This window comes from Schistocerca nitens, chromosome 5, assembly GCF_023898315.1.
Source record: "Schistocerca nitens isolate TAMUIC-IGC-003100 chromosome 5, iqSchNite1.1, whole genome shotgun sequence".
NCBI classification, from domain to species: Eukaryota; Metazoa; Arthropoda; class Insecta; order Orthoptera; family Acrididae; genus Schistocerca; species Schistocerca nitens.
In genome coordinates this window covers 758,353,837-758,370,569 of record NC_064618.1, presented here as the reverse complement: position 1 = coordinate 758,370,569, position 16,733 = coordinate 758,353,837, and the positions used below count along the sequence as shown (strand labels likewise).

Sequence of the window (16,733 nt, the reverse complement as noted above, 5' to 3'; positions counted from 1 at the left end):
CACAGCTCCTCATGCAAGCCCATGGACGAACTGGTACCCTCCTTTCCCCTTTACCCTTTCCTTGATAGCCTGTGAATGAGTCATTGCCAATGGGCCAGTCAGTATGCCAGCCACCACAACCTTCCCCAATTCTGGAAAAAAACAGCTGCATCAGTGTTGCCTACTTCGATAATGGACTGACTGCCAGTAAATCTTGTGCCCTCTGGTTTTGTAGCCAAAGTTATGGCAGAAAACTGACCATTTTTGGCCCTACATAGAATTTTCAAGGGTATGGGATTTAGTTCCCTGCCAGCGGACATCAATATGGATGTAGATGAGGTGGCATCAGTTCCATGGCAGAGTAGTGTGGCAAAATGTCATTGAGAGTGCATGCAGAGCATTGTGTGGGCAATACTGTTTATCCACATGCTTACTTTCTGGCATACATAGTCTGGGCCCATCAGTTCTAACACTGAAATCAGCCAAATCAGACTTGACCCTCACACCATACTGTGCTCTGGATTGCACATTCTAGTTGTTCAGTCATCTGCACTAGTCACATTCATTTTATGCTTTTCTCCACACCAGTCTCTATGCAGTGTTTGGACACACTGCACACCTTCTGATTGGGCCACAGGCCAAGTTTCTTTTCCTCTTCTGGGGTCCAGCTCCTTGGCTTCTGTAGTTGAGACATTTGTACTGACAGGATGGTTTCTTATCATTGTCACGCTGAGCAGATACAAAAGCTAGGAATTACAAGTCTTTCATTCAATCAAATAAAAGAAAATCAGTATTGATTTTACTGGCTAAGGGATTGACAGCTGATGTATGACTCGCTAACTGACAAAGAAGTTCATTCTTAGGACTGATAAACATACATGTCTAAGCCATTACATATTTTAAAAACAAAGATGATGTGACTTACCAAATGAAAATGCTGGCAGGTCAACAGACACACAAACACAAACATACACACAAAATTCAAGCTTTCGCAACAAACTGTTGCCTCATCAGAAAAGAGGGGCAGGAGAGGGAAAGACGAAAGGATGTGGGTTTTAAGGGAGAGGGTAAGGAGTCATTCCAATCCCGGGAGCGGAAAGACTTACCTTAGGGGGAAAAAAGGACAGGTATACACTCGCACTCTTTTTTCCCCCTAAGGTAAGTCTTTCCGCTCCCGGGATTGGAATGACTCCTTACCCTCTCCCTTAAAACCCACATCCTTTCGTCTTTCCCTCTCCTGCCCCTCTTTCCTGATGAGGCAACAGTTTGTTGCGAAAGCTTGAATTTTGTGTGTATGTTTGTGTTTGTTTGTGTGTCTGTCGACCTGCCAGCACTTTCATTTGGTAAGTCACATCATCTTTGTTTTTAGATATATTTTTTCTACGTGGAATGTTTCCCTCTATTATAACCATTACATATTTTTGTTGAGTCTTCTTGCTCATTATATGAGTATATGAGTATTTCTAAGCTTTTTTCTGCTAAGACATTTAAAGTATGATACAAGGGTTTTGCTTAATATGAAATAACTTTTTTGTTAAATAACTCACTAAAAGTGTATTCATAATTTTAAATCAATGATAATCACCTGTATGAGTGCTGGATATTCGATTTTTATCCACATTTTTGAAATAATTCACTTATTATATGCTCCTCCGACAAAAAACTTATTATTTCTTTCTTTTAGTCATCAAGACAAGTTTTTGTCACCTATGGGTCTCCCTTTATTTCAATAGTGATCCACAGATGATGTCACAGGTGTTTAAATGAGTGGGTTATCAGATGGTAGCAAAATACTGGTTTTCTGCAGAGAACAGCTTTATAAAATCAAATGCAAGTCCTCCATAATACCTTCTAGTGTTTAAAATGTAAACCATCTTACCATTTATACACATCTAAAATAGTTTCATAATTTTGGTAATTGTGTATGTTTGATATTGAGACATACTTACATATAATAGTGTTGTGAGAGACTTAAACTGCTTCAGTTTTAGTTTCTGCCAGAAGAATTTACTGCTACATAGTTTCAATATAGAACAGCCAGAAGTGAGACGCAGCCACGACATTTCTGTTAAACTGAAATAATGAAATTAGTTTCACAGTTACCCAGACAGCCAAAGGATTTGTGTGTGTGTGTGTGTGTGTGTGTGTGTGTGTGTGTGTGTGTGTGTGTGTGTGTTGGACAGGAGGAGGGGAGATAGGAGAGGCCATGGGGGAGAAAGGGGGGGTTTATGCCTTAATTGGTGTAAGGAAACCACAGGAAACTTAAGTCTGGATGGCTGTATGGAGATTTGAACCACTGTCCTTCAAAAAGTGACAGATTTCTTATTACATTGACATCTCACTTAGTAACAACATACACACATTTTTCATTGTTCATTATACAATATTCATTTGTAATAGCATCTGTAGACTTAAAGAAAGCTTTTGACAATGTTGACTGGAATACTGTCTTTGAAATTCTGAAGGGTAAAGTATAAGGAGTGAAAGGCTATTCACATCTTGTACAGAAACTGTAGTAGCCTATCCCTGATTTTATTCAATCTGTACATTGAGCAAGCAGTAAGGGAAACTAATGAAACATTTGGTGTAGGAGTTAAAGTTCAGGTTTGCTGATGATGATGTAATTCTGTCAGAGGCAGCAAAGGACTTTGAAGAGCAGCTGAATGGAATGGACAGTGTCTTGATTGAAAGGAGGATATAAGATGAACATCAACAAAAACAAAATAAGGGCAATGGAATGTAGTAGAATTAAATCAGCTGATGCTGAGGGAATTAGGTTAAGAAATGAGACACTAAAAGCAATGGATGAGTTTTGCCATATGGGGAGCAAAATAACTGATAGTGGTCGAATTATAGAGGATATAAAATTCAGACTGACAATGGTAACAAAAGAGTTTCTGAAGATGAGAAGTATATTAACATCAAATATACATGTGTGTGTTAGGAAGTCTTCTCTCAATGTATTTGTATGAAGTATAGCAATGTATGGAAGTGAAGCACGGATGATAAACACTTTAGACAAGAAGAGAACAGAAGCTTTTGAAATGTGGTGCTACAGAAGAATGGGGAAAGACACATTCTGAGACATCAAGGGATCAGCAATTTAGTACTATACAAAAGTTTGGGTGTAAAAGCACAGAGGGAGATCATGAGGTGAGTACAGTAAGCAGCTTCATAAGGATGTAAGTTGCAGTAGTTATGTGGAGATAAAGGGCTTCCACAGGACAGAGTAGCATGGAGAGTTGCACCAAACCAGTCTTCAGACTGAAGACACAACAACAACAACAACATTCCTTGAGACTGGTGTCAATTCAACCTCCAAACATTGCAGTTTTAAAACAGGGTGTTCAGAGCATACATGCTATCATTTTTGCATACATTATAGAAAGGTGACACATTGGCACATGAAAAACTGTGAATGGTGTCAAGACAAGGTAGACAAGCATAAAAAGTTCATGGGAAAAGTAGTTCAGTGTGTAGAGGCACAGCTGCCAGGGTACAGAATTTTACAAAAGCTAAAATAGAAATACTTTTTATTGATGACAGATTTAACCTTACACCAGTCAGTATAAACAAGTAAGTCTCTATGGGTGTTTAAATAATATTTGTTTTTAAGAAAGTTATTGATACAGCCTGGTAAAAGTTCAACTTTTTCCATGGAATATATGTGACAGTGAGTAGTTAGCATTAGGGCATTTGTGCACGGGGATAATAGTTACCACTATTGTCTGTTATCCATCCAATGGATAAGAATACATCATATTGATAATAGAAAATATGGTAGACAGAGCATTTGTTGGCACTGGTAACATATTCTAAAAAATTAAAAAATCTCTAATGACAAGGCAGTTCATGAAATGTAGTTGCTATATATGCTTGTAATACTGATTCAGTGTTTTAGACAGAAGTAATAAACAGTTTTTGGTTGGGAAGTGTTACATTTCATTTAAAAAATATTTTAGGGAAATCAATCAATGGAAAATCTGGGATGGAATGTAAAAATATAATGAAAAGGATAGTTGCTACTCATCATAGAGTGGAGATGCTGCGTTGCAGAAACGCACAACAGAAAGACTGTCAGAAAGTTAGGAAGTTGGTGGCCTGACACTCATTATCTGTAACCATTAAACTGAAATTATAACATGGAATCTTATACAGTTGAAATTGAACCAAAACTGAAAAGTTCGCAGACAGGCATAATTAAAAGATACACACACACACACACACACACACACACACACACACACACACACACACACACACACACTGGAGCTGGGAAGGTAACATGAACATAAGATGGAAGATATGCTGTTTTCTGTGTTTATAAGCTTATTGGTGACAGTCCCAGTGGTATTTTACTGTTGTAGATGTTTGAAAGGGAGGGTGGAGGAGGTGGGTGGGTGGGGGGGGGGGGGTAAATTAAAATAATTCAAAAGCACTAACACTGCTCAAGAATGGGTTCACTCAATTATTTATGCTTGCACCTGAAGGAGAAACTGTAAACACTGAAAATGATAAAATTTTCTGTTAATCTCATATTAAAATGAAACTGTATTGATAGACTTGACAGCAAAAAAAGTGGCAGTGGAAAACTGCAGGCAATCAGAGTCTGGTATAGAACTTACTTGTATAAAATGCAACATGCCAGTTTTCTGGATTATGTTGAGAAAATATTAAGTGATGTATCATGCAGATATAGTCCTGAAAGTATTCTAGAGCTATCCAAGTAGACAAGGCTTTTCTGGGAATAAAATACACTGTAATTGTGTATATGTACAGTAAACAGACCCTTAACATAAAATTTTTTCCTGGTTGTCACTGCAGCTGAATTGTCATCCTGTAAGCTTTCAATGTAAGTGGACAGGGGTTTGATTCCATGTAAAGTCACAACAGTTCTTTTTATTTATTTTTGTTCCTTGCTGTAAGACATACATACTATATGGAAAACATCCCTCTATTCTGATGACATGCAGTTAATTTTCCACAGTATATGAGACAGTTTCAGACTACGGCAAACAATCAACCAATTTCAATGATCTTTTCCTGTACTTTGTATTGACATGATAAATGTTGTACAAACATTCAAAATATATAAATGTTCTGTACTGCACACATTGAGTAAAAGTCACTTCCATTATATAAATTAAAACATGCCTACGTGTAATTAGTTAATGGTACAACATTGCCATAATGATATGAAACAATAAACGTTTTGATTATTTGTAACTGCATTCTGTACTATTCTTACCTACATTATTATATTACCCTATGATTATTGCACGGATTACAGTTAGCATCTGATTTTATGAAATACTTTTAAGTATCAACAATGAATACAATTTAAGTGTGTGATTTAATTTTATGTTAAGGGTCTGTTTACTGTACATATACACAATTACAGTGTATTTTATTTCCAGAAAAGATTTTGTGTATTCCAGATCAGAAAGTAATTGCTGTACTCTCTATGCCAACTCCCCAATTTAATGAAGTAAGAAGCTCAAAGGTGACAACTGTTGATCACCATCTTTTCAAAAAGTAAGGTCTTGTCACCTAGACTCCATATGGTTGCTTTAGGAAGGTTAAATTCTTTAGCTCCATTGTAGAATATTCTTATCTCAAGGGGAATGTTGTTCTAAAGTAATTCATCATGTTAGATGTTATCCGCACATGGTGTGGCATTTTCATGCTGCACTGACAGACAGCCTATTGCAGCAAATTAAATCTCTCATGACATAATTCATTCAATAATAGCGAGTGATAACACTTGATTCAAGATCAGATACTGGAACCATGTTGCTTATTGGTGAGCCACCCATCATCATCAATAGCTCACTCTGCACCTAGCCATTGTTCTTGTGGTGGAAGATAACCTGACAGTGTCAGAGGCTTGGGCATGGTACACTAGTTCTTGAGCCCAATGTGCAGTGGTGGGTATAACAATATCATGATACTGGAGAGCCCAGTAGTGTGTGGAAACTGGACACTGACATGTAACAAACACCACCAGTCTATGACAAAGAATTTGCGAATACTTCACAGCAAAATCCTTTTTTAAATATGTTTCTAGGTTTCCACGTCAGTCAACACAGTTTGGCCTCATCTTCCGGAGGGTGGACAACAAAGCAAACATGTGGTCATTGAGAAGAAGTTGTGTGATAATTTTCAATCCTACCGATTAGCATTTGCTGATGAAAATAAATGTCATGACTGCCAGAATGTAACATTTTCTGACAAGTCAGTATTTTCCACAGTAGTAATGTTCCAGTACACATATATGGGGCCTGTTGCAACCGGAAATATATCTGATAATGGCTTGCATCGCCTGTATGTCAGTGGCAGTGTGGGGCTGTGTATGTTCCTTTGGGGTTGAGATGCTTCACAGGATTCATGGCTGACTTGAGACTGTCCATTATAGCCATATTATGGGTAATGTTATGATCCCATTAGTACAACTATGTGCTGAGTGATTAATATATTTCCAGCAGGTTCAATCTGCAACAGACATGGCGTATGCTGCAAGAGTGGTTTGCATACCAGAATGAGATTTTTCGTTTCACCTGACCTCTCCCTCCATGTCAAGTGACCTCTGAAATGTTCACCTAGCTGCCTGGCAGGAGGTGGCAGAAAACAATATATTTATTACTCACTTCATAGACTCCCTCCCTTGCACAATGCAGATGGTCATTTAAGTGGAAACCCTCTGAATGAGACATTAAGTGGTAAATAATCCCCATGCTCTGTCCTTAGAGGGTGCAAAAGTTTTTTACATTAAACTTGTAAACTGTTCTTGCTGTCAGTCTCTCCTCTGCAACAGATGAAACAAATTAATGCAGTAAAATAAGTACTTGCTGAAAGGGGGATTCAGTCTGAATACTGGCATCATCAGTTGCTTTTCAGTCTGTTGTATATACCACCTTACTATAAAGTCACAATACTATGTGCTGCAATAGTTCGGTATTTCTTATTTTTGTTCCACCCTTGACTCCACTTCATGACTTCCAGCACTTTTATAATTTCTGAAATCCTAGGAATTACACAGCGGAGATTTTTTTGTGTTTTTACAAGGTGCATGTTTCATGCTAAGGGTAAATAAGTTTTTATTCCCTAAATTATATTTTCATGTGTTCTTTACTTTTATCAGCAGTATTCACATAATGTAATGTGATTGGCTCCAATGTAAAATACTGGTTATTCAAATTTCAACCACCACCACTTTCTGTGTTATTAGGGCTACATTTACATTAACTGAGTCTTATTACAAATATAATGGATTCAGAACATTTCAATTAGATATTATATTTAACTTATATTTAATAAACATTTACTACCACTAACATTCTATAACTGGGAATGTAATAAAATCATACCGAAGATAGAGCAAAGAAATTTCTAATGGCTATAAAACAATGGAAAATCCAGGATGGAATGTAACAAAATTATTATTAATATTGTTAAGTGGCTATAAATGTAGCTTGATGAATAACTGTTTGTCCTCAACAAGGTTTCCATGAAGCTACATGTTAAAAGAAGATCTTGCAGCAGCAAATAATCACCTCTCAGAATCTGGATTCTGTCAACATTGTACATACAATCCTCCATAAAATTACTAACAGTAGGGACTCATTCAAAGCAAATACAGCCATTATTTAATCAAAACACAAAGGGAAAAAATCATCACAAGTCTGTGAATTATGAAGTGATTCATTCAATGACTGACTAGCTTCATTTCACATAGTCCGACAGAACTTCAGAAAAAATAAAAAATAAGATACAGTAGGTGGCCAAGTCTGTCTGAATTTACCTCATGCATCTGATTCCTTTACATTTTCAAGATTTAAAATTGCTAGTCTTCTATGTACGGAGAATCCTGAAGGCTGTTGTGTGCTACACTAAACTATTTACACTAATGGAGCTCGGAGAGAAACTGAAAAAATTTGAGCTGCAGTAACAGCAGGTACTTTGATAAATATTGTTCAGGCAGCAGTTAACTATTTGAGGTGGATGTGGTGGTTATTTTGAGCAATCGTGAAAGCTGAAAAGACTAGTACCCATCTCCTTAAGTTTGTATCAATTTGCAATTATCACATTCACACAGTTCTTTCTTTTTGAAAATTTGGATACACTTTAATATACATGACCATTGTCTACATGATTAGTGCTCACAAGCAATGAGCAATCTAATGAGATTCTAATACTTCAAATAATCTTAAAATAATCAGTAACAACCTTTTTAACTTTTATGTACCAAATACTTCTTAGTTTAACTAAAAAATTGTTTTTAGTTAACATATATTTAAAGGAGGGGTACAGGAGAGTAGAAGTGTGTGGGACTGAAATGAGAGTTATCAAAAGGAAGAAAACTTGTCTATTCACATTAATTGTTTCATAGATTCTTATTTCTATAAAAATTACCTTGGCTTTAAGCCTTCAATAGTTAACTTCCCAGCAGCAACTGATGACAGCAGTACATAAAATTCTTCAATATCATCTTGTGATAACTTTGCCAATAAACAGTTAACAAATGATTTTATGGCAATGATCTGGAAATGAATAAAATTTTTAATGATCATAGAAGCTATTTAGATAACATAGTCTGAGACACTTTATTTGTACTACTAAGCTTACCAAACATTATAAATAGTCATTCCGTGTGTTAAAGAATCTGGATGGTATGGTGCATCTACACAATGCATCAGGGTTATAAATACAAAATCAAATAGGGGTAATGCAGGAGTAGGTTTAATAATGAATAAAAAAAATAGGAGTGCAGGTTAGCTACTACAAACAGCATAGTGAACGCATTATTGTGGCCAAGATAGACACAAAGCCCATGCCTACTACAGTAGTACAAGTTTATATGCCAACTAGCTCTGCAGATGATGAAGAAATTGATGAAATGTATGACGAGATAAAAGAAATTATTCAGGTAGTGAAGGGAGACGAAAATTTAATAGTCATGGGTGACTGGAATTCGTCAGTAGGAAAAGGGAGAGAAAGAAACATAGTAGGTGAATATGGATTGGGGGGAAGAAATGAAAGAGGAAGCCGCCTTGTAGAATTTTGCACAGAGCATAACTTAATCATAGCTAACACTGGGTTCAAGAATCATAAAAGAAGGTTGTATACATGGGAGAATCCTGGAGATACTGACAGGTTTCAGATAGATTATATAATGGTAAGACAGAGATTTAGGAACCAGGTTTTAAATTGTAAGACATTTCCAGGGGCAGGTTTGGACTCTGACCACAATTCATTGGTAATGACCTGTAGATTAAAACTGAAGAATCTGCAAAAAGGTGGGAATTTAAGGAGATGGGACCTGCATAAACTGACTAAACCAGAGGTTGTACAGAGTTTCAGGGAGAGCATAAGGGGACGATTGACAGGAATGGGGGAAAGAAATACAGTAGAAGAAGAATGAGTGAAGGCAGCAGAGGATCAAGTAGGTAAAAAGACGAGGGCTAATAGAAATCCTTGGGTAACAGAAGAAATATTGAAATTAATTGATGAAAGGAGAAAATATAAAAATGCAGTAAATGAAGCAGGCAAAAAGGAATACAAACGTCTCAAAAATGAGATCGACAGGAAGTGCAAAATGGCTAAGCAGGGATGGCTAGAGGACGAATGTAAGGATGTAGAGGCTTGTCTCACTAGGGGTAAGATAGATACTGCCTACAGGAAAATTAAAGAGACCTTTGGAGAGAAGAGAACCACTTGTATGAATATCAAGAGCTCAGATGGCAACCCAGTTCTAAGCAAAGAAGGGAAGGCAGAAAGGTGGAAGGAGTATATAGAGGGTTTATACAAGGGCAAAGTACTTGAGGACAATATTATGGAAATGGAAGAGGATGTAGATGAAGATGAAATGGGAGATAAGATATGGCTTGAAGAGTTGGACAGAGCACTGAAAGACCTGAGTCGAAACAAGGCCCCGGGAGTAAACTATCAGTTTAATAAGTCACAGCTGCAAAATACTAACGCGAATTCTTTACAGACGAATGGAAAAACTGGTAGAAGCGGACCTCGGGGAAGATCAGTTTGGATTCCGTAGAAATGTTGGAACACGTGAGGCAATACTAACCTTACGACTTATCTTAGAAGAAAGATTAAGAAAAGGCAAACCTACGTTTCTAGCATTTGTAGACTTAGAGAAAGCTTTTGACAACGTTAACTGGAATACTCTCTTTCAAATTCTGAAGGTGGCAGGGGTAAAATACAGGGAGCGAAAGGCTATTTACAATCTGTACAGAAACCAGATAGCAGTTATAAGAGTCGAGGGTCATGAAAGGGAAGCAGTGGTTGGGAAAGGAGTGAGACAGGGTTGTAGCCTCTCCCCGATGTTATTCAATCTGTATATTGAGCAAGCAGTAAAGGAAACAAAAGAAAAATTCGGAGTAGGTATTAAAATTCATGGAGAAGAAGTAAAAACTTTGAGGTTCGCCGATGACATTGTAATTCTGTCAGAGACAGCAAAGGACTTGGAAGAGCAGTTGAACGGAATGGACAGTGTCTTGAAAGGAGGATATAAGATGAACATCAACAAAAGCAAAATGAGGATAATGGAATGTAGTCAAATTAAATCGGGTGATGCTGAGGGGATTAGATTAGGAAATGAGACACTAAAGTAGTAAAGGAGTTTTGCTGTTTAGGGAGCAAAATAGCTGATGATGGTCGAAGTAGAGAGGATATAAAATGTAGACTGGCAATGGCAAGGAAATCGTTTCTAAAGAAGAGAAATTTGTTAACATCGAGTATAGACTTAAGTGTCAGGAAGTCGTTTCTGAAAGTATTTGTATGGAGTGTAGCCATGTATGGAAGTGAAACATGGACGATAACCAGTTTGGACAAGAAGAGAATAGAAGCTTTTGAAATGTGGTGCTACAGAAGAATGCTGAAGATAAGGTGGGTAGATCACGTAACTAATGAGGAGGTATTGAATAGGATTGGGGAGAAGAGAAGTTTGTGGCACAACTTGACTAGAAGAAGGGATCGGTTGGTAGGACATGTTTTGAGGCATCAAGGGATCACAAATTTAACATTGGAGGGCAGCGTGGAGGGTAAAAATCGTAGAGGGAGACCAAGAGATCAATATACTAAGCAGATTCAGAAGGATGTAGGTTGCAGTAGGTACTGGGAATGAAGAAGCTTGCACAGGATAGAGTAGCATGGAGAGCTGCATCAAACCAGTCTCAGGACTGAAGACCACAACAACAACTACAACAACAACAACAACAACAACAACAAAGCACCCACACATATTTTCACATGTGTAATTTGTTTGAAATAGAGGGAGTGCACCATAGTGTAGTGCTTCCCATGTTCGGTGGGAATTTTTTACTCTGTTTAGTAGATGACTGGGACTCATGATCAGCTGTTACCCATGTGTGTTTTGTTGTGTACTACATTGAGGTTATGCTTTCATGTGATTTATGTGCAGTGATTGTCAATTCTAAAGAAAGCACACTGAAATTCACAGATGGTTACATATGTAACTCTGTTTCTAAAGATTATCTGGACAATTATTTGAGATGTGATATCCAAAGCCCAAGTAAGGTCTTCATCAAAACTAAGATATATTTCTGCTTGTATTCCTGTACAAAATGTGACAAGTCTTGCAGCAGGAAAACAGAAGAATCAGCTTACAAACTTAGTAAAAGTGCATGTGCATTAATTACAATTGTGGACATACATTCATGCTTTGGTGACTTAACAGCCCAAAATTGATTAGTCTGAAATCTGAATAATGTAAAAAGATGATACAGGCTGAACTCCTCAACAATTTTTTAGAAATGAAATGCAGGACACTGAGAATTCACATAAAATTTGGAAAACACAACCTCCACTGTATCAGAACCTAAGGTCTTCAACAATACTGAATTTGTGAAGAGTGAGGATTAATGTATACCGTATTTACTCGAATCTAAGCCGCACTTTTTTTCCAGTTTTTGTAATCCAAAAAACCGCCTGCGGCTTAGAATCGAGTGCAAAGCAAGCGGGAGTTCTGAAAAATGTTGGTAGGTGCCGCCACAACTAACTTCTGCCGTCGGATATATGTAGCGCTACACAGGCATGGTTTGTAGGCACAAAGATAAATACTGGCGCCAAAACCTCTGCGTCAGTAAATAATTTTTTTTTTTAAAAAGGTGGAAGACGAGCTTTTTTCCTCCGCCCCGAGTTTCGACCACTGCATTTTCATACATTATCCAACGAAGTAAATACAAACTCCGTATTGTTCATCTTCGAATGTAGCAGAATTTCAATGTACTACGAAAATCCGACTGGCAAGACTGTTTGGGATGTTTGTCAATATGGCCAACTCTACGTTCTGAAATTTTTCCTACCTGTGACGAGAGATGGTTGCTAATAGGAACTTTTATGAATTGTGAATCACATGCAATATTCTCTTCACCATAAGAATAATACGAATATAAACATTTTGCCATGTTTTCTTTTGTGTTTGCTGCTATCTCATTTAAATCTTGCCTGCCTAATAAACTACGAAACTAGAGTGAGACAACAGCAAACACGGAAGAATATATGTATCATGTCATGTTTATATTCGTATTAAGTGATAGTCAGAAATGAAGCACGGCAACTGACTAGATTTTCAAATCTAAGATGACTAATTTCTGTGCAGAATTTGATGTAATAAAGAAGCGGCCGCAAAGATTTTCAAACGGAGAAAATTTTTCGCTAAACTCTCGTTCAGAACATGTCCTATCATACACAGTCTATTATTTGGTTCTTGTTGATCATTATCAAAGATACAGCAGTGTAAGTAACAACAAATAGCAGTCTCTTGCCATTGTTTCGCTAATGAGACGATTCCTCTCTTTTTTTTTTATTGTTAGCGGCAGTAGCGCGCACAAAAGCAAGCCATGCTGCGAGCGGCGACAGTCCGTAAACACGCACTATCAGAAAGCGACAAACAATGCACGACACAGTACAGTAATGCATTTTCAGCTTAGAGTGACGTAAACACCTATAACAAAGAAAACGGCACTTGTCAGATCGAAGCAAAATAAGCAATAGATTCAAACCAGACGAAGCACGTGAAAAAGGAAGAGTAGCCGTGTAAATACGGACGGAGCGCCTGACGCATAGCAATGGCTACCTGGTAAAGCTTAACTGCTAAGCTTACGACTCGAACCAAACTACTGTAGCTGTATCGTCATTCATTCGACCTAAATTGTGTCTCATATTACAATGGACCAACTTTGTTTCGATTTGGAGGTGCGGCCTAAAACTCTTCTCTCCCCTTGAATTTCGAGTCTCAAATTTCAGGTGCGGCTTAGATTCGGGAAATTTTTTTTCCTTGATTTCGAGTCTCATTTTTCAGGTGCGGCTTAGATTCGAGTGCGGCTTATATTCGAGTAAATACGGTAATCTTTTTCAAGTGAAGTTGTGTATGAGTAACTGTCACATAATCATTAAGAATATTCATCAAGTATTTCACGATTTCAGTGATAATAATGAACAGCTTTGTTTTGAAATGCAAAATAAATAGCCCTAACTGCTCTACAACTTCCTGGTTGTCAGATAATGAAGTGTAATTGTCTGCCTTATTTCTGCAGAAATTGCATTATGCACAACAATATCTTGTCTAGACATAGAAGTTCTAAGTTTCACAAGAAGAAAACCAAAATATGGCTGTGACATTCTTCTGAAAATTGCAAAAAAAAAAAAAAAAAACACACTGAAGTCTGTACCTCATTTTCACCAGTGAGCCTACAACTACTATGCTCTAGCAACAGCACTGGGCTTTTATGTTATATTGTAGACCATTTATAAATGTAGAACATCTGAAGACAGAGTAGCAGTAGAAGTAGTAATGTTTTATTCAATATCAAGTGCTTCTGAATATGCCAAAATGCAGCAAAAATATTACAGTTTCTAAAAACATTACAAATTCATTTTTTTGGACTATTCAATATAGTTCTTATCCCACTTATTATCTTTGAGTCAATATGATCCTGTCCTTCTACAACATTTTTATATTTAAATACTAGCACTTTAAATTTAATGACTGTTTTTCTACACAGTCCGCATACTTTAAAGCTCAACTGAAATATAGGTATTCTCCATCTTCTTATAGCTTAACCTGGTGCACTTACCCCTTTTGCATCAATGTGAGCTGGGTGTCTGATAATTCAGAAAATGTACCAATATAGGTAATAAAATTTTATTTCTACAGACTTTGTCACAAATGTGGAGACAGCAGACCGCAAAACAGTGAAAAACATTACAAATTTACAACCTCTGTCAAAGTAATGTGATCTTTGGCTGAGGTGGGTTAACAAAGACATTCTTTGCTTCCGGCAGTCTGGTTCCGACCATGGAATTGTAATTATGTGCCTTTAGTTTGTGTAGCATTATTAACAATAAAGTGTACAGCAATAACATGCATAATCTTCTTTACAATTTCTTTCTGATGAGCAGTTGGAAACATTGGTATATGCATATGACAGCGAGAAGAATTGAATGACAATCTTCAGGGTATTGTGGTGGAAATGACTAAAATTAAGGCTCAGTTTTACGAAAAGGTTAGATTGGTACTCACCACACAGAGGATAAATTGAGTCAGACAGGTACAATGAAGAAACTGCTATGAATTTAAGCTTTCGGCCAAAATAAAAAAATGCACACAAGCACAACCCACACATTCAAGCACAACCCTCATTCACAGGACCACTTCCTCCAGTCACTGTAGCTGGACTGCAGATTTCAACTGCACCTGATGGGGAAAAAACTATCTATGATGGATGGTGGGGTAAGGAGGAGGCTAGGGTGGGGAGGGGGAGGGACAGCAGAGGGGTGGGGCATGTGTGTGCTGCTGGTGGAGCATGCTGGGGCTTGATGAGGACAGGGTAGGGCTGCTAGGTGCAGTTGGAAGGTTTGGGAAGAATTGGGGGGGGGGGGGGGGGAGACCAAAAAAACTCGAAAAGCGTTAGTGGAACAGAAGGCTGTGTAATGTTGAAGTGGGAGATGAAAGACAGGAACTAGTGAAGGTTGAGGCCAGAATAGTTAAGAGAATGTAGGATATGTCGAAGGGAGAGTCCCACCTGCACAGCTCAGAAAAGCTGGTGTTAGTAGGAAGGACTGATATGGTGCTGGCTGTGAAGCAGCCATTGAAGTGAAGCACATTGTGTTGGGCAGCATCTTCAGCAACTGGGAGGTCTAGCTGTCTCTTGGCCACAATTTGGTGGTGGACATTCATGTGGACATACAGCCTGTTAATTGTCTTGACCATGTAGAGAGCAGCACAGTGATTGCAGCTTAGTTTGTAGAGCTAATGACAGCTTTTGCATGTAGGTTTGTCTTTGATGACACAGGAGATGACTGTGACTGGAGTAGAGAAGATGGTGGTGGTGGTGGTGGTGATTGTTTGAGTATGTATGAGACAGGTCTTGCATCATGGCTTATTGCAGGGCCTGCCCTCATGCTGCTAAATTTGTTTTGAGTACACTGCAGAAGTTTCACTGTGAAGCTGTTACACATCTTCCATACAATCTCGATCTCTCTCTCTGTGTGATTTTCATATTTTTGATACCCTTGAAACAAGACATTAGTGGGTGTCAATTTGCTTCAAATGAAGAGCTGCACAGCTGGCTACAATCACGGTTCCATAAACAACTGTGAACATTTTTCTATGAAGGCACTGGCCATCTTGTCTCACAGGAATACATGTATTAACAGTTATGGCAATTAACTGTGAAATTATAAACAGTTTAGAGATGGTAGGTGTTCCAGGTGGAGCTTGACTTTATCCCCAGTCTGCAATTAAGTACCAAAAGTTATCTTTATCGTCACACCCATATTTCTGTTCTTGATCCATTGTTTGAGGAAAATTAAAAATGAAAGTTTCCTTATAGTATTTACTGAACTTACAGGAATCTGCATGAAGATCTCAACTCAGAGTTTTTAATTGGGTACCATAAATTTTACATGTGATTATTTTCTTGTCTATGTATGCTTTCTGCTCTACTCTGTTACTGCTGCATTTGAATGTCAGTGCACTGAGTGTAGTGTCACTGTGTGTGTGTGTACTTAAATCAACTCCCAACTGTATCAGTGCAGGCCGGCCACCTGCAGGAAGTGGGCACATGGCATGGTCTCCACTGCACCGCCTACGGGCAACTTGCACCTATATAACAGCAGAGCAACACTGACTTGCCCTCACAATGTTCTTTTAGTTTGTACCAATCACATCACTTATTCTGTGCATCATTTGTGTATCATCTGTATGATTATTTTGCCTTGTTACAGGTGGAGTCATGTGAGGCTTATTCCTCAGAAGTTTATGAATAAAGCCATATTTGTGTTACTTGGATTGTTTTGGGTATTACTTGGTTACTATATGATTGGCGATGAGTTTAGAATGGTTTCCATGTGTTCAGTCTTTAAGTACAGTTTCAGCACGTTTAGCCTTTATGGATGCCTGTGCCACTGGCCCTGACTGAAAAGCTTGCTTTGGCAGCGACCACTTGACAACTCAAAACACATTTTTTGGCTTTCAGTGGGACAGACTCCAATTTGTGCAAAGCCTAATTCCTCACACATATTCCACCTAAAGTGTATCAATTATTAGATCAGCTTGCCCCTTTACAAGAACTAGTAGCTCTTACTTTTGATCACATGTGAAATTTACTATTCAACTACAATCACAAATGAATGCATGTTGTAGCAGCATGAGCTGAATTCTACCAATGCCGCAAGAAACCAAACCAGCCATACGTGGGGCACAGCTAGCCAAA

At 38.0% G+C, this 16,733-nt stretch overlaps 1 protein-coding gene across 1 annotated transcript in view; it reads right to left on the bottom strand.

Moving 5' to 3' along the window:
- The window catches only part of LOC126259932 (uncharacterized), a 269,463-nt gene that overhangs the window by 88,139 nt on the left and 164,591 nt on the right, over positions 1-16,733 (bottom strand). The window contains exons 8-9 of the mRNA XM_049957024.1: positions 8,392-8,519; positions 1,929-2,052 (exon numbers count right to left, since the gene is read on the bottom strand). Coding sequence (XP_049812981.1) covers positions 1,929-2,052; positions 8,392-8,519 — 252 coding nt within the window. The remainder of the gene's footprint in view (positions 1-1,928; positions 2,053-8,391; positions 8,520-16,733) is intronic.